General features: G+C 35.0%; 1 protein-coding gene across 18 annotated transcripts in view; it reads right to left on the reverse strand.

Annotated features, from left to right (window-relative positions):
* Positions 1–22,162, reverse strand: part of RALGAPA1 (Ral GTPase activating protein catalytic subunit alpha 1) — a 131,425-nt gene that overhangs the window by 71,274 nt on the left and 37,989 nt on the right. For 6 of the 18 annotated variants that reach the window (XM_048059642.2, XM_066998012.1, XM_048059640.2 and 3 more), the window contains exons 17-27: positions 19,290–19,430; positions 13,830–15,398; positions 11,784–11,908; positions 9,324–9,540; positions 8,277–8,477; positions 8,028–8,204; positions 4,707–4,859; positions 2,988–3,181; positions 2,764–2,862; positions 2,505–2,660; positions 809–937 (exon numbers count right to left, since the gene is read on the reverse strand). In XM_048059642.2, the coding sequence (XP_047915599.2) occupies positions 809–937; positions 2,505–2,660; positions 2,764–2,862; positions 2,988–3,181; positions 4,707–4,859; positions 8,028–8,204; positions 8,277–8,477; positions 9,324–9,540; positions 11,784–11,908; positions 13,830–15,398; positions 19,290–19,430 (3,161 nt within the window). The remainder of the gene's footprint in view (positions 1–808; positions 938–2,504; positions 2,661–2,763; positions 2,863–2,987; positions 3,182–4,706; positions 4,860–8,027; positions 8,205–8,276; positions 8,478–9,323; positions 9,541–11,783; positions 11,909–13,829; positions 15,399–19,289; positions 19,431–22,162) is intronic. The other 12 variants (XM_066998016.1, XM_048059654.2, XM_048059655.2 and 9 more) reach the window with 9 other exon arrangements.

Here is a 22,162-nt window from a genome sequence, read left to right on the forward strand (position 1 = left end):
ACTGAGCGGCTAACTAGGCTTGGGTCTTAGGTTAAGCTAATTGAACTGGATGTGGAAAAATACTGGATGTGACATGAGACTGCTGGATGTGACAGATAACGGTATAAGAAGACGACGAAGGTCAGCTTTGATAGTGTCTTAAGGGAAGCTACATTTCACAGGTGATTTAAAGGGAGAATGATTTGAGAAACAGCCAAAAGTTGCTGACAACTGGAGGGGAGTACTGTGGACCTTTGAGAGAGCACAGGCATGCAAGGTCAACAAAACCTAGGTAATCATATCAATATCACCATACAAGGCTGAAGATGCCTAGGTAACAATATCAGAGAGACATCTGAAAAGGCCAACACTATCAGATACACGAGTTCTTAAGCCAGAGTATGAAAGTCATTGCAGTGTGTATATAGATATACTTGTATATACTGTATATATATACTAGATATAGAAATGTATATATGCATACATATCCAGTATACAAATATATCTATATACACATATATACATACTTCTAAAATTAAGTTACAGTCTAAATTGACATGTATTTTAAAACATTTTAAAGCAGTCAGAAATCCTAGGACTCCCAAATTACTGTTTCAACAGTAATTTTTGCATTCTTTGCATTACATTTTCTGTAGAGGACTTGCATGTGTAGTGTTCTAGAGTGAAGCACTGACAGTATCTGTATTTGCTAACTGTTACACTGACGTCTGGTGACAAACGAACCCCTAGCCAAGGAAAAATATTGCTCAGTTTTCTCTCATATCCTTCCTATTTGCCCATAAATGAGAATGATCTGATGAGCACTTACATTGAGAAAAGAAGAAGCTGCCACTCTTCCTGCTGCCACAATGAAATCCATAATAAGCATGGTGGCACCAGGCAAACCAAGTGAAAAGAACTGAGGAGAGCAGTGCTTGATGATTGTATTGACAATATCCTTGCAAGAGGAAGAAGGAAAAAAGGAAAAGAAGAATGTCAAGAAGATAAACATTGAATGAAAAAAGGCAGATATTTACTGAAGCTTGAGAGTAAAAAAGCATGCAAATTCATTGGAGCAATTATGACACTCTAAATTCTCATTACTGAAGAAGGTGTAGCACTAAAAAGATATATTCATTATGAATATTCATATTAATACAAGTAAGCTGTGGTATACTTTACAGATTAACTTTATAGATTCAACTTTGGACACTACTGCACCAGCTTGGCACCAGGTCCCATCTTATATCCATTTACATTTAAACAGTTTGATAGATGACTAACAGTTCATTTAAATATCTACAGAGGAGAGATAGTGAGATAACCACTTATTATATAGAATCATAGAATGGCTGGATAGGAAGGGACCTTGGAGATCATCTAGTTCCAACCCCACTGCCATAGGCAAGGATACCACCCACTACATCAAGTTGCTCATACCTTCTTAACAGCATGCTTAAATCCCCTCCAACAAGTGTCACCTGACTATAACTTTTAGAAAGGTATTAAGCTCTTACCTATATCCTTTATGGAACCATAAAAGAATTATAATAAAGTGTTTTATAACATACCTGGTATATAGTTATTCAACACGGTATATTATGTGATTGTAGACTTAATGAAGCAGTTTTTAAAATAATGTACACGATGTATTCCCTTTCAAAGTATTAGAAAAAGTGTAAAATATAATCAGTATTAAAAAACATCCCAAGATTAGGCAAAAAGGGAACCCTTTCCCCTCTCCACATAATTCTCCAATAATAATGGTATTCAGCAGATGGCAATATGTTATATGAAGATTTTCAATCCAGTAAGAAAAGTAGAGTAAAGTAGTTGTTAGAAGACAGAGATAGGAGATCTGTCCTATCTATAGCTGTCTGTGGAATAATTTTAAAGTAGTTCTGGTTAGCCCAGCTAACCAAAAAGGGATGTTTGAACTTTTGTTCTCCCCATACCTTCAAGTGCTCACCTAAAAAGGTCACAAAAACAACTTTTTCACACCTCTGATGTACGCCTCTAAAAAGAGTGTTTAAGCCATACAGTATTTTCAGAGTTTTTCATATTAAATCTTATAAAGATCTACTCCCTCGATTAAATATACTTAGTATGTCTCATTTTACTGGTTCCTATACTTGCTGTAGAAATAAACTACTCCAGACATACAGTGAGCACAATTTACTTTTCCACTAGCTGAACTGTTACATCAGGGAGCATGTAAGAAGAAGAGCAGACGTTAGAGAGATCTACTTCCTTCATTCTTGTATGCTTCAATCTGTACCATAATATCAGTAAAAAAAGAAAGAGTACCCTTTCTGCCCTCTTATTTGCTTGAAATGGACTACAAAAAAAAGCATTCCTGATTACAACCAAGAATCAGTTATCAAAGCTTGTAAAAAGTATCAGTCACATAACTATTTTTAAAGACAAAGTTAAATTACTCAGCTAAAATCCATTCAGTATTCCCAACAAAACAATTTAATTGTTAGTTCTATTTATTTTAACTTGAATATCATAATTAAACTTACCTGATCAACATGAAGAAGCCCACAGTGCATTATATTGTAGAAATGAGTTAAAAAATCCCTGTTTGGAGATACATCTTGTCTTCGCTTCATTGTCTTACAAATGAGCTTATAAGCATGTAGCTTGCCTTGTTTGTATTTATCAGTCAGCATTGTTGCCTACAGTTTTAGAAAAATGTTTATTATTCATAGAAGACAAAAGTAAATTACACACATTACACAATTTTTTGCTTCTGTTTCACTGCTCAGTGCTCAAATTTACCTTGAACAGCCAAGGTGTTAGAATTCTTAGTGGTGGAATTAAAACTGGTGGAGATGGTGAAGTTAGATTATCTGTTGAAATACCAAGATTGTCTCTTATCTGCAATAATCAAAAACAAAACAAGAAGATAAAAACATTTAAGGGAAATCTATAAGGTGATATTTTTTCCCTCTGAAAATCCTGACCAATCAGATCAACTTGGAGAAGATGTTCAGTTCTTTTACCTTGGCCAGATTCTGCCACAGTTCACAGAGGTAATCAAAAACCTGGGCATGAATTTCTGGATCCATGATGCTGTTGACATCCCCCAAAATTCCTAGCATCCGCCTCCACATCACAGTAGCAACATCTGCATGCCATCCTGTAAGTGTTCCCCCAGCCATCACACTGCAACATTCTGAGGGAAATTCACTAGTTTCTGTAATGGAAGAAAAAAGTACAGTGAGACCTACTTCTTCAGAGAAAGAGAAGTTCTGCTATAACTATTACATACACAGTTTTCTTAAAACCAAAGGGAAAAAGGCTTTTAGAGCAAGATATTTCTTACCCATTAAGCCATCTCAAAAATGTTTAACTATAAATCTACTTTCAAACTCTCTAAAAGAATTGATCTGTTTCTTATGTTCATTTCATAAGTAACAATCTAGGTCACTGCTGCAGCCCTAATACTAATCTGATGGACCTCACAGGGCCAATACTTTTATAAGAAGTTTCTCAATTTTTTGGAGTCAATGAATCTCCAGAACTCCACTTGCCTCCCTCCAAGCATAGTTACATTTCAACTTTATACTTTTTTCCAATAAAACAGAAAGGTGATTTTCCTTAGAATCTACTATTCATGTATTTTACTTGCAAATTGAAGAGAAAGATGGGAGTAAACTGCTGTCTCTGGCTAATGTTCTTTAAGTGGTAAATTTGTATGACTGAGAGGCAACATTCAGTACTTAGCACCATGCAGTCTTACTCTCAACCAGTTCTCTCTACACATCAGTACACATTATCTCTACACATTATATGAATGAACAGTCTTTTTAGGTGGAAGGTCTGTTCATTTCAGTTCATCCGTACAAAGAAAAATGATAGATTACAATGGCTCGCTCTTGATGTGGCTACACAAACACACCAAACCAGCTGAAGAGCCACAGTTTTAAAGCTGCAGGTATCCAGATTTTTCCTCTTGTCCCTCTCACACTTATTTTCAAAACACCTCAGCACCAGAACCTGCTGAGATCTTCTGAAAATCTTGCAGCTCCCACAGGCATACAAAATTAAAATGAAATCTGAATTCAGCCTTATCACATAGCTTCTTCTTTTGAAGATCTGGACCACTGTGGTAGAGACACTAATGGTTTCTGGGTTGTAGATTTCAAAGTATAATGCAAAATGATGGCATTTCTGTCCATCAGTAGGCTACTTAAAAGAAAAGGGCCTGAAATATGCATCAGACACTATTCTGTTTCCATGAGATGAAATATGGGAGAAATGGGAACTTTGTATTTACATTACAAAACATATTCTAGAATTTGATAACTAAAGTAATTTTATATATATATTCTATAAACAATAAAGGGAAAACAACAGATATTCCAAGAAGAAATTAAAACACTACTTAAAAATCGTGTCTTATTACTTGTACATTAATGATAGAACTGTCCATGGGAGGACCACATAGCAGGTCAAGTTGGCACAACTCTACATATCAAAAAGAACAATTATTAATGTGTGGACCAGTAATCTACTGCAAATAGTTCCAATGAAATGCAAGACAAAAAGTGTTTTGTTTGCTTTTAAAGAAAATAACTGCAATTAAATATTTGTAAAAGTGCAGATGAAATAGACTTGTACAGGATTGTCTACAGCTAATGGGATACTAGCTACTTCACTATATTGCATCGGAAAGGAAAAAAAAAAAACAGGTTTATAGTTTCTATTCCAGATACTGCCTAGGTCATCTGGCGTCTGTAAAACAGAGTGGTGGAGCTTCTCATCCAGCTGCAGATCCTTCTGCTCAATATGATCTGCATGAAGAGTGGCAGGAGAGGGTGTCTGTGATCGGGATCCAAGAGCAGATTGGATTGGAGAAGCACTTTCAGAGCCTGCAAATGCAATTTTTAACAGTTACCTTAAAAGCCTTTTCTATTTTCTTGAGCTGAAATGTTGACTAAACATAGCATTAAAATAAACTGAACTACTTTAGTATACCAAATCTGTCCAAAAAAAAAAAAAGAAAAGTTATAAAAACTGTAAGCACATCTCCCTGTGAATGGTGCTCCAAAAGACAACAAATTACATGCAGGAAAGCTGAGAGATGAACATCAAAATCAGATAGTCAAATGGATTAACAGAGTTCCATTTTAAGTCCAAAACATTTTAAACGCGTTTATTCTGCAGCACTTTCAGTGCTCTGAATCAGTCAAATTTCTCTCTACATTCCTTCATCTAAATTTCTCTCCAGCAAATTATTTAAACAGAAATTTTGCTGGAACAACTATTTTTCCAGGTTTATGGATGCATACAAGTTAATTTATAAATAAAAGCTCATACCAGGAACTGATATTCTTTGATGTTTATCTGGTGATTAGAAAATCCATATGGAAGGAATGTTCTATATAGTGCAAGGAATGTTATTTCCTCTAAGACAGAATAATACAAGTTTGGCAGTGCTGCAAAGGCATCTTTCTGTGATCACCACTGGGCAACCTCTCTAGACAACTACTTGATCTCTACTGAGATACCTACAGAGGGGGAGGGAGCTGGTACTTGTGTTTTTCTTCTGCACTATCTTCTGCTAAACAAGTTTAATTGGACTTTAGGGATAGCAAATCAAAAATGAGGCTCTTAAGAGTATTTTCCCCAAATTATTGGGCTGTCAAATGTACTTTCTTCTGAACAAAATTACATTGTTTAAGGAACTTGATAGAAAATGTGAAGTGTTATCAGAACAGAAATTGTGGTAAATGAACTTAAATTGTTAAACTGCAAAGATTTCTATCTGTTTTATATGACAAAGGTAATGCAACTTTTACCATGTTTAAATCAACACCTCTATGCAGGAGAGAGGGACATACATATGAATGTCATTAATTTCTGTAAATGATAAACTGTGGTAGTGCCTTTCCTTTTCCACTACTCCTTCACACACAGATGACTGTTTAACTCAACAGTTAAATTATATTCTCCACTCATTACTGATCACTTGTTTTCCACATACACACAAGATAATATAAAATACACATTTAAAGATGTTCAAAGAAACCTTTTCCTACTTCTCCATTCTGCTCACTAAGACAACTGAAATAGGTCCAGAGAAAAAGCAATAGGGTGGGGAGACAAAAAGAGAGGGAAAGGGAAACAGACCTTCATATAATGGAAAATAATGGGCAGACATAATTATGGAAAAATTACTAAACTACTGGAGTCATCTAAGAAGTACTAGAAGATACCCCAGCATACATGGATTCAAATTTGACAGGGAATACTATGGGTTCAACTTGTTCCGAGACTAGTAAACAGCAGTCTATATTAAACTCAGTCATTTGCTAAGAATATGAAATAATGCCTATATGCGAAGAAGAAATTTTCTTTCCCCAAACCCTCAAACGTGTTTAGAAACAAGTAGGTTTCTGAGCAGCAGAACTACTGAAAACTGGTTTCCTATGAGTGTGCTTTGAAGTTGAGTTTCTGCATGGATTTTCTGGTATCTAATAAAGAGAATTCACATTGCAGTCTCCCTGTCATAGGACTCTTCTTCATACATGTGGTTTTCACTATACAGCTGCCTATCTTTCATAAAATTTCAAAAAAAACCCCTTCTGTTTTCTTCTAATATGTCAATTTAGCAGAAATTAGACAATGGGTTCCAACACTGTTGGGGGCATGGAACAGTCAGACAGAGACAGACGGTAAAAGTGCACAAGTCTTCCTCTCAGGAAACCTTGCATTTAACTGATACAAATGACACACAAAAGCTGCCTCTCTAAAACAGTGGTCCAAACAACAAGAAAAGACAGCCACGGAACTTTCTCAATGGACAACTCCGTCATTAATTGCAATCTTAACAATTATAGTGCAAACTTAGACAAAAACACCAAACAGTAATGAAATCATTAACACAGAAACAAACAGACAACATTTTCTGTGAGGACTCTCAACAAGCACACAGCAAAGAGAAAAGTGAAGAGAATAAAAGTCAAGCTGATCACTGCTGCACAAGCTAAACAACTACACTGAAAAAGCTAATATCATACTTTTTCAGCAGAAAGGCAATTTCACAATATGAAAATAGCTGCAAGGAAAGATGGTCTTTTCAGTATCTCTGAAAATGAAGTTTGATTTGTCACAGAGAACAGGACACTGTAGGTAGGTGTAAGCTTTCACAGACAAATCAGTACTTGTTCCCAGGATTGTGATAGGCATGGTAGCGCTTAACGGTTATGGAACAAGGAGTATAAAAATGACTATGGATGTCTTCAAGTCTCATTCATAAAATATGTTGAGAGACCTTTCTTCCAAATACTTCTGAGAGAGGGAGATTCTCTCTTTCAGAAAGCAGCCCATTCAATTTGGGTTAACTGCATCACTTGATAGCTGTTAATCTAATTGTTAATCCTCTCTCTTTCTCAAGAAATAGTTGCAAAATAAATTGGCAGAGCCTCAAGTTTGACTGAGGTTGTGAAACACTGGTTTGGTTCATTACAGGCTTACTTTTATGACAAAACAGGGAAAACCCTAAAAGAAAAAGAATTAAGTTACACAAATGGAAGCTGATCTTACATGTTACAATAATATTCTGCATATTGAAAGTTCCAAGTTTAACAACAGACAATATGGAGAGAGGTTAATATGGGTGTAAACAAAAGAATTGCATAGGACTTCTGTGCACTGGTTTGAAAGCACTTGCAAAGCCTTTCAAGAAAAAATAACTTACTCAAAACTAGCTATTTGGCAACCAGTAATATAAGGACACTGGTAAGATCTAGCTTACACTTTGTGGTACATTTTCTCTCTGATAATTACATAGATTTTCTCATGAAGGGTTTAAAACACATTTAGCATCAAGAAACGGATTATGTATATAGCTAAGTCAATGAAAATATTTCCAATTGTTATTTCACACATTAGTGTTCTATTGCAATCAAACAGTAACTGAATTCCAAGAATTGTTTTATACAGAATATAGATTCATCACAGAACCTGAACCTTGTATTCTTCAGGATGGGTGGAGAAATTCTGAAAAAAAATGATTATTTTTTTAACTACTTTACCAGTAATAGTTGCAGCTTCAGCAGACAATGGTTGCTGATTGAGACTACTTGTTTCCGAATCTATGTGGAGTGTAGTTAGACTGGCTACTTCTTGCTCCTCGGCACTCTGTTGTTGTCCTGAAATTGCATCAACATCAGTGGAAGCTGGTGTCCCTGCCTCGGTGCCAAAGCTGAAATCTGTATGAGGAAAGTGTTGTATTAACTGACAATTTAAAAATACCACTAATATAAAATACAAAAGCCTAGCACCTCCAAAATCTTCCATGTAAAACTTGTATGTACATCTCCTATGCTTCCAACACACTGTTGCACAATTTACATAAGATGTAAAAGCAGAAAGTAATTGGCTATTATGGACATTCTCATTTCTGTCACAAAACTGTGACTGAACTTCTGGAGAAGACACTCCTATTGCATGTCCTGTATTCTGCTTAGTCGCTGTAAGTGTACCTAAATGAGAATAAAGTAAAAATAATGGAAACATACATTAAGTTTATATGCAAAATCTGTAAAATGAAAGAAATAGCCAAGTTTTTCATTAAAGTACTAACTTCAAACTACAAATATTACAGCAAATGGCATTCTGGCTAATGTTTTTTTCAACACTTAAGACAAAATATCATGCTCAAATGTAGTTAAATAACATCACTTAGTTACATAACAACTATATATACAAAAATTGCAATTTTGTCAATAAATACTTCTGGCATACAAACGTTATTTCTCCCTTTTGTAATACATGAAAACATAATTCCAAGCAACTACAATAACCCCTTCATATGAGTAAGAGTGGGAACAGATGCATGAAATGAATGAAAAGCATACTAAGTTATTACAATAGCATACTAATTTTATGATATTACATTTAGTATCTCCATTAATCTACAGCTACAAAAAGACCACTGTAATAATATCAGATGGCCTTCTTTACCTTCTACCTAAATTTTTCAAAAGAATTGAAATAAATTCTGAAGTAAGCAGTCTTTCATTTTTACATTTTGTGCATAAAACGCAGATACACTCCAGAGAAAAGACAATAAATACTGCTTTCTAACTTCTGAGCACTGTTTAGCTTTTGTACAGCAATGTTTCAGTGCTGTTTTATTCATATACTATAAAAACGATTCTCTCAAGAACCCTGCTTGCTCCATTAACTTACTAGTAATTTCTGAGGGGAATCAAAATAAGCTCTTTTTACAAAAGACTGCTGGCATATAACTTAAAAAAGAAAACTCGGAAAAGGAAATTCACAAGCAGTCAACCAAAAATGCTCCTACTTTGAAAAAGTATACTTGCTTTCAAATTTGCGGCCATCATACTGAAAAGCACTGAACGAGTCAGAGTGGCTATCTGAACTGATGAGGTCACTGCTGCCTGCACTAGCAGGCGATGTCCATTCGGATGGCACGCCTGGGTCGTCTATAGGACGCATTTGGTTCTGTTTGTTCAATACATCAGGAAGGTCTTTTGGAACTTCCAGGCTGCCAGGACTGCTTCCTCGTCTTGTCACATTCTAAACATTGAAGAGACAAAGTAGTTTACAACCTTGGATGGCTTATTTACATACAATGGAAAAAGCAAATGTCATTTGCAAATGTCAGTATATAACAAACAGTTGACAAATACCTAAACCAAAAATTGTCATCATCTTACATAGCCAAGACTTCCTAAAACCCCAGACAGCAGAAAGTGAAGAACCTAGGTAGTCACACAATTTCATACATATAAATTCTATTTGCACAACAGATGTTTGGGAACATATTTTAAAAGACACGGATTCAGACTAAAATGAGCTGCACTTATATAAGACTTCAGAAAAAAATAGTAAAGTGCATTATCTCCAAATTATTCTAAATTACTAAACAAGACTTGTTAACTTTTGTTTCAGGCACAAGCAGAAAAAGGATTTCAAGAAATATGGTGTTTTCTGGCTTACAGACTATGATGCTATAAGCAAAAATTTAATGTACACCACAAGCAAATGAATTTTCTAATCCACATCTAATTTTCTTATGATTAAGCCAAAACTTAGTATTGACTTAAGGCAAAAAAAGCATATACAAGAAATAACGCATACAGATTTGCTCATGTAAAAGTAAGCTGTTCTACTCAAGTCTTTTCTTTAAGCCACTCTTCATGGAGTGGAAAGGACTGTGGAAAGTAGGACTGTTTGTTTGAGAAGGAGCAAAGATAAATGTAGAAATTTATGATCTTTTACGAAATGGCTTGAAATCTTTACACATTGTAAACTAAGAGACTGAAGGTGACTTACATTAGGTCTAGTCACTTCTTTTCCCATCACCATCTTGCTACTAATTAGAGATTTACTCAGAATGACAAGTCTGACAAAATATAAGGATTTAGTGTTCAATAGATCCATAATCTAAAAGTAATCTTAATAACTTGGTACTTTGTTTTAAAACAGAATATCCATTTTTGTGTGCTAGATTGCAAGATCAATGACAGGCAAGTTTCATAGCACTTACTCAAACTTACCTTGGCCATTTTTTGCTACCTGAGGAAAGTACCAACTCTCTCACCTGAACTATTAACAATCAAAATTTTTGACCAACTATGTGAGAAAATGAACAACACCCCCTTCTCTTTCTTTCTTTTTCTGTGGCCAGCTCTGATGACTTCTGTTTTACCAACTTGAAATACGTAAAAAATTATTAACTGCAAGTTAGCATTTTTAACTTGTAACGCAAGATGAAAAAATGTTTGATAAACATAATTTCAATACAAAAAAAAAAGAAAAAGAAAAAAGCATACATTTGAACAAACTCTATAGGCCCTCTCTTTCCATACTCAAAGATGCTGATAAACAAACTAATTTCTCCAATCACCTTGAAGAATCTTCTTCTGTCCCTTATTAGCAACAACTAAGATACTTGTTGCCAACTTTCTACAGTAGCTTGTCTTAGAATGACCTTCTTTTCCTTAAAAAAAAAAACAAACTTAAAAAAGTAGAAAAAAGAATGGAACAGCTTTGAAACAATACATTTCAATTATCACCCATGCTGTTCTTCATTTGCATCATTTCTTTGAATATTTCCCCCTTCTTTGCTACTTAATAAAACACTTATCTCTTCAAATCACTTGTCTTATTTGGTAAGCATTCAAGCGTAACCAGAAATTCTTGACTTAAAATTGATAGAAATTTATTATGATAGATGATAATCAAAACAACATGACATTACTGGAAAAGCATAGGAATAAAGCATATGAAAAGTTCTGTTAGCAGAAAACTACAAGAAATTATTCAACACTTTTAAGTAGAAAAAAAATAAAGGAAAAACATATGTTAATGTAGTTTTGTAGTCTTGCACTGGCTGAAACTGTAGAGAATAGTACCATACTACAGTACTCCAGTATTTGCATAAATACAGTATTACACTGCGGTTTGCAAGTTTATATATAAACTATTATCCTGGAACTGCCTGTGTACAAAGATCTTTGCAGGTGCAATTAAAGCCATTTAATTCAACGAGACTATTCATCTGACAGTTATCTCTACCTTGTTTGAACAATGAAAATTTAATAAAAATGTAAACACAAATGCATAAAATACCACAAGTCTTTTTCAAAATGATTTAAAGCCAAGGAATAATTTAGTGATATTCTGAATTCTGATTCATAAAAAACAGAGTAAGATAAACGTCTTACTATGTAGTAAAGTGATTTAATAATGTCATTTATTAGTTCACACAAACGTGCAGACTTACATATTGAAATATAGGAAGTTTAAAGGCTTACCAGTGCACTACCACTGCGGAGTCTCTCAGCTATAAATTCATCCATGAGGTCAGGAACATTTGTATTGCTGCTGCCAATATCACTATCAATAGGGTGCAGCTTTTGACTCATGTCCTCTCTATTAGCTAAAAGCAAATGAATAACTGTATATAGTAAAGAACAAATCAACGTAATTTCAAAACAAAAGGCAACAAATAAGAAGCCCTGCTAATAAATAGAAAAAAAAATCAAAATTGCCAAACATGCATTTTAAGAATTCCCTCTTTTTAAGCAGATTCTACTGTAGGAATTAGTAAAACAACTTCTTCCCACTAAGCAGGTGTTAGTCAATTTCCAGTAAAACCTTTAAGAGCAAGAAAGCTTATAGGAAAGCACTACTTAAAGTTGTTAATGCTTGCTTTAAGGATACAGCACATATTCTTCCTCCATATCACAAAAAAATAAGGAATAAATCCTAACAATTGTATACTATTCCTACAGGCACTCCTTCTTCATTGCATTCTTAATGAAAAGCAATGTAGTGGAAAAAATAGATTGCGATATAAAATAATGACAAATGTCAATGTGGCACTGTATACACTTAGTATAAATAGTGCAAATAAAAGTCTTATGTAATAAAACAGCATGCTACTATATGGAATGAAACTTCAATCTCTGGATGGTCAATGGTGATGAACAATTAATTAAGTTCACTCAAGGATCAGTTTTATATTTTTGGCATAATTATCCTTTTAATTTTTAGCAGTGGCTGTTAGACCTAACTTCATGATCTTAGACTTTAAAGTTTTCATGTTTTTTCAGTTCTTTTTTTCTCTATAAGAATTTTCCCCTCATGGCTCCATGTTGAGGCTCTGCTAGATGTTACAGATTTTAAATAAAATATGCTTCCTAGATATCTCTGTCAGAAAAGATCCTGCAGAGAAACAGAAATGACTGAGAACAAATTGTGTTGTTTTTTTTTTGTTGTTGTTGTTGTTTTTTTTTTTGGATAAATGTGACAATCACACTACTTCCCACTTGTCATGGTGCTATGCTTTCACAGACTGCCCTCAGGTGGCATTAACATCTCAATGCAGGATGCATTACAGAACCTCTGTTAATCATGCTAGCATAACAATGGGAAAAAAAGAAAACCTACATTACTGCTGAAAGTTAATTTATTGTTCATTTAAGGTTATTTAGGATATGAACTAAGCCAATGGATATTAGAGCGACAGCCTTCTTTTTTGCTCAGTCCAGAGAGGTCTCATAGTTAGCAGGACTATCATGAGACTTTCATGAACATCCATGAATGATTCCAAGGAAAAAAGAAGCAATGAAAGATGTTGCCAAGATGTAACTGTATCCATTTTGATGAATGCATACAGAAAGGCCTACAGAATGTTTTGAAAAAGATTCAGACAAAACCTTATGACTATTCACAGAGAACTGTCACAACGAAATCATTCCAGTAACAGATTTCTGTTTACAACTTTTAAAAAAGTTATCTAAACTGACCTCCAAATATAAATTTGAGGGGCTTTTTTGTTTTGGAGGAGGAAAAGGAGAGGCCGAGGAAGAGGAGGAGGAAGAAAACACACTAAATGAACCAGAAATGTAGTCAGTTGAACTTAGCTGGTTGATAGCCAGGTCCTTCTGACAAAGTACAGTTACAGGGGAGTAGTACACTCTGATATCATGTTCACATGCCAATCATTTGGTAGGCTGAATTTTGAGGCTCTGCATGGTAGATGAAAATTCAAAACTCTCAAGGTTTTGTCCTTTATCAGGTCATTTACTGTCTCTTCCTCTTCCCTAACATGATGGTCTTCAGCAGCAAAGAGGTTCAACTAAATATCTTTAAAAGGGAAATTAGTAATTTAAAGTATGTAAAAGTAACTTATGCTGGGAGAAAATCAGCTGGCTATAGGCGCATGCATAACCAAACAGGGAAAGCAGTGATCATCCCAAAGCCTTTTGATTGCTTATCAGAGCTTGCTTCAGTCGCATTAAGCCAAACTGGTGCTGCCTTTCTCCTTTTGCGCTCTGCACACTGTTAGTGCTCACCTGCAGCTTTCCTTCCAAAATAGCCCATTACATGACTGTACAGATCCCTCAGTGGAGCCTCTGCTGGCACTCTGTTCTGCCTCTGTGGGGAAACATTTGCCTTCGGCTTCGAAAGAGCATGTACAACAGTTTTATAAACACCACCCAGGGAACCCTGCTGTTGCGCTGACTCCTGACCTGACGATCTAAATGCACTACGATTATGGAACTGATTAACTGCAATACCTTCTTTTTGCAGCACGGCTGCTTGAGTTTCTGGAGTTTCCTTAATTTGCTTGCTACCAACTGAAGCAGCATTGATCGCATCTAGAGGTCTATATATTCCGGGTCTAACCAGCTCCATGACAGCTGATGAGCTGGTGCTTGTACTGGTACCGCTGTTGCTGCTACCGCTACCACCACTACTGAAGCCACTGAGTTTACGAAGTCGTGCTTTCCAAGCAGCCTCTTTGTTCTCAAGAGGATTGTAAAATTGAACTGATTCTGTAGATGGTCTAAAAGTTACATGAACACTATTTCTTTTTTTAGTTGTTATTTTCATGATTTTGGCCCTATGAGTTACTGTTTCAGATATACTCCGTTTAGTTGGTGACAGTTTGCTTGTAACTGTGATGTGAGGCATTTGAGGGTTAACTTGTGCTTTAGGAAGAATTTTCTTTGCATGCATAACACGTGAGTTGGTTATTTTTTCGTTAAATTGGGTACTTCTATGCTTTTCAGCTAATGCTGCTTCCACAGCTGAATCTACATCAGCTTCAGTGGCTGCTTGCCTGTACAGATATCTCTTCCCTTCTTTGCTGCTAGGACTACTTGACCCATGATCAAACAGGCTTTCATATTGTTTATCAATATTTAACTGTCTGGCTTTATCGAGCGCTTCATTTCTTGCAAAAATGTCTACTTGAGTAGGTGCAATATTACTTATAAAGCCACTTTGGTTTTGTTCTAGGTGCAGCTCTGTGTTATCAGCTCTTTCTGTAACAGTGATGCTATTCGTGCATTGAGCAGTCTGATCACTATTTTCTAATCCATCCAGTGGTAATCTATCATTCCTATTTACTGATGTATCACCTTCGTGAGCAGAAGCCTCACATTTATCTATCTCAAAGTTACCGCAAAGTTCTTCTTTTTCTTTAAGATATTCTCTCAGAGAGGAAAGAAGATCATCTTCACCTTCAAGGTCAACATATTGGCTTTGTTCAAAGGTTGTGTTTGCAAATTCTACCGGCCCTATTAAATGACAAAGATGGTCATAAATACTATCCCCAACTTCCAAGGAGGACTCTCTGCTATTTGTATCAGTAATATGGCTTTCAGTGGATCTATGCATTGAAGAGGTCTCAGTGGAACTCTGTAAGCTTGGAGCGTGATGGGATGAACTGTCAATGACAGGAACTGCACCTTTGGCTCGTTCAACTGCGAATGGTTCCAGGATGTCAGAGGTGCTGCTACTTCGTGGCAGTGGCTGTTCCTCATTTAATGCACCAAAAACTTCACTTGGAGCATCCTCACTCTGTGAAAAATGTCTGACTCGAGGTGGACGTGGAAGAATTTGAGCATCATCAATGTCTGCAGGAGAAAGGTATATGTAATACACACTAGAATTTACATACAGAGATAATATTTATTTACTGCTACATCCTAATTATGTGATTTAAAAAGCCAGGAAAGTCCAGAGCCTTGTTTACTTAAGTACAATAAATATACTTTTTCCAGTACTAGAGTGTTAAAAACAAACACACATAATATCCAGTACAGAATGTAATATAAATGAGTTAGACCATCAGAACACGGTTTTAAATGTTAACATGCATGAGAACAAACAGTGAGACCATGGAACGATTGGAAATACAGTTAAAGCTAGGGCTGTGCCAATAAGTTCAATAATTCAGCCAATATTATACCAACTAGCTTGAAGAAATGGTTAACTTGAATATAAATTAGCTTAACAGTAGTACCCTTCATGGGATTTACATCTTCAGAAAAATACACAACTCCAAAGAGAACATACAAGTTTTCTGGAAAATTAGAATTGTCTACTGAAGTGGCAAACTATTACTTTTTCATAACTTGTGCGAATGTATATAAGTTGCTGAAATATCAGAAACTATAGTACACAGTTATGAATATTATGGCATATGTAATATAGCGTATACCTGAGACTTAATTATTTTTTTAAAAAAGCTTTGAAATGACATGGAAGAACTGGCCCTGTAGGGAAAAGATGACTATAAGTAACATTATTTAACAATATATCTTTTTTTTTCCCCTAAAAGGATGTTTTGTGAAACGTCTCTCATCTTCAAAATGCAAAACTAAATGCTAAATGGAAGCTAACCTCCCCATCTTCTTCCAGTTTTACTCAAAATGAGTCCTAAGAATTACCAAATAAGGAACCCTGCTACTGAAAAAATCCTGCAGCCATACAACAGCTAACATTAGAGCAAAATCACTTTTACTTATGAAAAGACAGGAACATTTGTTATGACCATTTAAATTAGTGATTCCTAGTCTCTGTTGAGACAGCTAATACTTTACCATCAGCACAAATCATAGTTAACTGTAATGAAAGCTGCAGTTCCAACAGGGATCACCTAGGAAACGTACGGAAATATCTTCAACCCACTTCACGTCATCCACCAAAATACAGAACCTTCACATTCCTCATCACATTTCTTGATATGTTGCAGGAATACTACATACTATAAAATCACTGAAACAGGCAAGGCTAAGTGTCTCTTCAACTAATTGCACAAATTCAAGCTATCCCTCGCTGTCTTTTTATGGGACAGGCACTTGAACAGTAAGGTAAAAACAGCTTTGTCAGTTTTCTGTTAGTTCCTTTTTCATAGAATCATTTATTCCCCAGATTTATTTTTTAGACATACTGCTTAAGAAGTTGTAGATATGCTTTTAAAATCAAGAATAACAATGAAGAGTAACAGTTGCCACAATAAACAGACTTACCTTGTTCTATCTAGAGAGTTTATCTTCAGGACTGCAGTAGTACATTTACGTAAACTCAGTACATCCTAGAATCCCAATGTGTTATTGCCAAAATGAAGAAAGTATGTTGAATTCATTTAAAAATATTTCAAATTATTACTTCATGGTCCCTACACTATTTCAATAGTATTTAATTATGGTAATCAGAAGTCACCTTAAAAATGTCACCCATTTTGAAGTGCTCACACTTTTCTGAGAAAGAACTGGAGAAGGATTGTCATATTTTCCTTCTGAGCAGAGCATATATCCTGGAGGAATCGGATACATCTGCACTAACTGAATGTGTTGGAATATGATGAAAAGTGGTAATTTCCACGCTCAATTTTTAAGGGAAGTTATAATTTGAAAATTGAAGCTTGACCTGATTCAAAGTTTACTGAACTGTAAAGATGCTATTGGACAGGAAATAGAGAAGTCTATATTGAAAAAGAGAGTACACATACAAGCTCTTCCAGAAAATAAACATAAACTGAAAATTGTTGTATACTGCAAGATTTATTAACCCTTTCCTTTCTCTTCTGCTTTCACCAGCAACAAATTTCTCTACAACATTCTTGTTCAACTTATTATTTGACTATATTAAACTAACATTCCATAAAATGGGTATTGCTCTCTAGCTACAACTGCTATTTCAGAGTCTTTATTGACTTAGGCAGATATTAACATGGATTGTGCCTATAGAGCCTCAAGAATTTCTTTTTGCAGCTGTAAGAAATTGGTCTTCATGAAAGCAGCAACTGAGGACCAAAGGATGCAGCTAAAATATGCATGATAAGGTTATAGATGAGATTAATATATATATTTATGATAAACTGATCTCATCCTGAGCCCTCAATATGCATCTTTCGTATGTTTTATAAACTTCATTTTATATAAAGAACCAGCCTGAGGATTGCATACTATGCATGCATGCAGTGATTATGATTTTCTAGGATGTTAAAAATTACTGGATGGAGAACTCCAAATGCACGCCAAGCAGCTCCACACATTGAAATAAATTCAGCTAGATTTATTTCAATGTTGATCCAGTATTATTTATTAGGTGCTCATGTATGCAGGACTAGCACATACAAGTATACAAACATTTTCATACAATTGTGTAGTGCTTGTGCCAACAGAAATTTCCTTTTTGTAGACTGAAGAAGAAATTAAGGTAATGAAAAACTGCTACTGTATTATCAGCACTGAAAATAAAATGTTTTAAAATCCAAATGAACAGCCTCCTTGGCAACCAGGGCTCACCCCTGCACACTGGTATACAGTCAAAATGGGACACTATCCTAAAGAGTTTTTACTGACTACATCACGAGTGTGCCACAGAGGGCTGTGTCTCTGACAGCGCACATACTTGGAAGAAATGCTCGCCTGGTTCCTAGGATGTTACAGTAAGGAAGACACTGAAACTGATAGTTCCGGGTAATCTCACCTAATCACAACTTTCCTTAAACCAGCCTTACCTCCCCTTTTTCTCCTTGAAGGCAGAAAGAAAAGACAGCTTTTCAGTACCAGCTAGGAGACAGATATGTTCTGTCAATACAAACACATTCTGGCAATACAGCACAGAATACAACTTTCAAAACACATTTCTTGATACTTCTTGGGTAACAAGAGGCAGGCAAGAAGAGAGTGGGAAAAAAATGGAATATATCTTCCATACAAAAATTTACTGCCCTTAAATCCTTCTATTTGTACACAGTTTTGAGTGTGTGTGTATATATCCCACTGTGCTTTCACTTTTGTACTCATTGAGACAAAGGCGTAATAGGATTGTCAGCATTTACTAATTTCTATCTAATAGCTGGGGTACAAGAAAAAACATTATCTGTAAAATTTCATATGTGCATTTTAAAAAACTGTGAAAACCTTAATTGTTTAATCTACTTGCTCAAAGACTATCCTCCAAAGAAAGCTACTACCAAAAAACTTCTAGCCAACCATCCTGCAGGGTCAAACATAATATTATAGAAAACTACAACTCTGTAAAGATGGATAATTTGGAAAACGAAACCAAACCATAGCACTTCAGAATCCAAAACTGTATTTAACTCTTTATGGTTTTATATACTAATGAAAAACAGGCATTCTGTAAAGCATACTATATGATACCATATACTTTAGGAATTCTTTTTTCATGGGAGCTAAATTATATCATTATCATGGTTGGCCACACATATGCTTACCAATAAATTCAGAAAGCAAGAGATTCCTCTAATTTTCATTTTTATGATAGTAAACATTGGCACAGCACTAACTTCTAACAGTTCCAGAATGGATTGCGAAATAGCATGATATTACATAATTCAAAATATTCATTCTTAATCTCTTCCCCTCTCCCCCCCATCCCATCCCCCAAGTATTTTTACTTTGAAAAATTTAATGATTTTGCAGAATTTGAAAGCAGAAGGTTTAAAAAAGTGATAAAGGGGGTGCAGAAATTAGCAGAGGTGGCACTACCTGAAAGCTCATCAGAAAGGGGAGTGAGAACAATATCAGGCAAGAAGGGTTTGGAAGTATGGATCAGAACAGGAGCACTTTTAGCACTGCGTATATAGGCCGATGGCAGAGCACATTCACCAATGGATCGGCTTCTCATGGCTTTAAAAAGGAAAAGAAAGAAGTGGGGAAGGAAAAAAGAAGAGTGACTATAATGAAAGGCTTGTGTCACAGAAAAAGCAGCAACAGAGAAAACAAAGATAAAAAGGAAGAAAATTTAAAAATTAAAACATTTCAGCACGGCAGATATTGGCAGAGCTGTAAGAAAGAAAAAATCAGTGGACACTGATAAGACATTTTGAGTTTTCAACTTTTATGTAAAGCAGCAACAATGCTTTTATTATGACTATTACAGAGATTTTGCATTCAAAACCAAGAAACTAATTAACACTTTTTTTTTCTCCCATTGCATCAGGGGTTGAAAAATCAAAATTAAAGCACTCCACAAGCACTCTGAAATTTATATTTTTTAACAGAAGAAAAACAACTTACACTACATTTCCATTTTTCTAGTTTACTTTGGTTTGCTCCTAAATAAGTACATCTGAATTTTGACCTATAGTCTTGAATTTAAGATTCTTCAAAAGAGATTCAAAATTGTAAGAAGGAAACAAGCAATTCTGTGTGGAAAAAAAATGCAATACAACATCGTATAGTTCTGCATTAAAAATGAAATGACTGAAGTGAAATGGTTTGTCAACTCAAAGGGTTACATTCTTATCCACAGGGTCTCTATTTTAATGGATATTGGATAAATCTTTCTAAACTGATCCTAATTCACCTTTTTGTTTCTCATATCCTGCAAACAGCCCTACAGAAAGAAAATTTACAAAAGAATTGTGGCAACAGGATCAAGGTTATAACTGCAATTTTTCCAATAGATTTAAAGAGAACATTTATGACATTTGTTTTCGATTGCCGTAGTAAGACATAGCAAGAACTGATATTGCATTCAATTTCAAAGTACAGCTCAAGTTCTTCAAAAAATACTATTCATGGTTTCAAGCAGTTTCCTTTTTGAATTGTTGCAAATTTGAGAACTTATGCTAAAATAGTTGCTGATAAACTTCTCTTAAGGAAACTTCAGTTCATCCTACATAAATATCGTTTGCACGATACTTAAGCAGTCTTTGAACTTCTACACACATATTTTCAAAACATGGAATGTACCCTTAGAATCTCAGTGCTCCTAATCTATATGGGATTCAGAAGAAAAGAATGAAGTACAGGAAACGTTGAGCACATCACACTTATAAATCTTCTTCAAGAATGGTCTCTAACACAGCAACATGAAGATAACTTGGGTAGGTCTATGTACATAGAGCAGAAAACACATTTGACGAATGCAGCACAACTTAGGTGGAATCTTAACAACAGTTTGAAAAAACAATTCAGAAAGACAGATGTTGTAAGACTGAAGCCATCCTCTGTTTTAAATTAAATTTAGTTTAAAAGACAGAAACCAACTTAAGAAAAAAAAAGACAACTACATGCAGGTCTTTAACTTCTTTTTAAGAGACGCAATATTAAAATTCAGAATATAGTCATGGTTAAATGCATTGCATTCATCATTATGCATTTTAAAATGACTGCAGGCAAGAGAGAAAATGTCAAGCTACAGAGTAAATAAACCAAACTTTTGAGATTGGATACTATGTTGAATACAAATCATTAAAAATAAGTGTCCCTTGTAATTTGACTGATTTTCTTCCACCATCTTACTTTGATTCTAAAAAGAGGGAATAGAAAATCACATTTACAATTTGGAAGACGGAAATTTTAGAGAAACTTTCAAAGGAAAAATGTAAGATATTATTACTGAAAGCGAGATTAACATTGTGATGCTGTAAAATGAAAATGTGATCTCACTGAATAATTATTTTCAATAAGATGTGTCACGTTCAATTAAGTAGTCTAAATAGAGTCAGACTTAACACAAAATGTAGACTAGATATGTCAGTTCAAAACCTTGCGCTGTTATCTATAGAAAAAAAAACACAGAACAATAGACCCCTAAATTCCTTCAGATCCGGTACTTTTATAGGACGAGAATCTGCTGCCTACAAATTCTATATCTAGCCGTACAAAAGATTTTTCAACCCATATGCATTTAAAGGCCCTTTTCCAAACATTACTTTACATAAGTTCAGGCTAAAAATGTACACACTGCATATCAGGAAAGCTGTGATTTTTATTTGACTAAAACACAATAGTGCAGCAATAGACGTGCGCTGGCATGAGGATGGCTCAAAAAACAAAGGTGTGCAGATGTACACAAAATGTGTACAACATAAAACAGATGAAAAAGAAACCCCAGCTTTTTCTTACCATAACTTATTCAACATGCACATCCTACCTACTCAGATATAAAGAGTATATTACTCACAATCAAAGGAAATATACTACATATCAGATATCATGCAACACATCTGAGGTCTGACTCGATTCTAGGCTTTGCTTGCAGCATTAATTAACTGAAGCAGACAAACTAGCAAAATGTTATACAGAAAATTTTACTTATTATGACTATAAACCATTTTTTTGTTATGTGACCCTATTTTAACTGGCACAGGTCAGGAACCACCTGAACAGTTCTCTTAGAAGACCTGAGACAATAACAAGCAAATCTTTGCTGACAGTTAAGATGTATGCTTTTGTAACGTGATGAGATGCTTCATCAACATCTTTTAAAAAGATGTTGATGAAGAACTGAAGAGTTTGGGATTCTGGCTCTGGAAACTTTCTGGGGGCTTTTCATCTTTTAAAATTATCCTACTAATGCTAAGATGCTTGTCTATGGATGGTGTTCTATAAAATGAATAGAGATGAAATTT

Source organism: Anser cygnoides, chromosome 5, assembly GCF_040182565.1.
Source record: "Anser cygnoides isolate HZ-2024a breed goose chromosome 5, Taihu_goose_T2T_genome, whole genome shotgun sequence".
Classification (NCBI taxonomy): domain Eukaryota; kingdom Metazoa; phylum Chordata; class Aves; order Anseriformes; family Anatidae; genus Anser; species Anser cygnoides.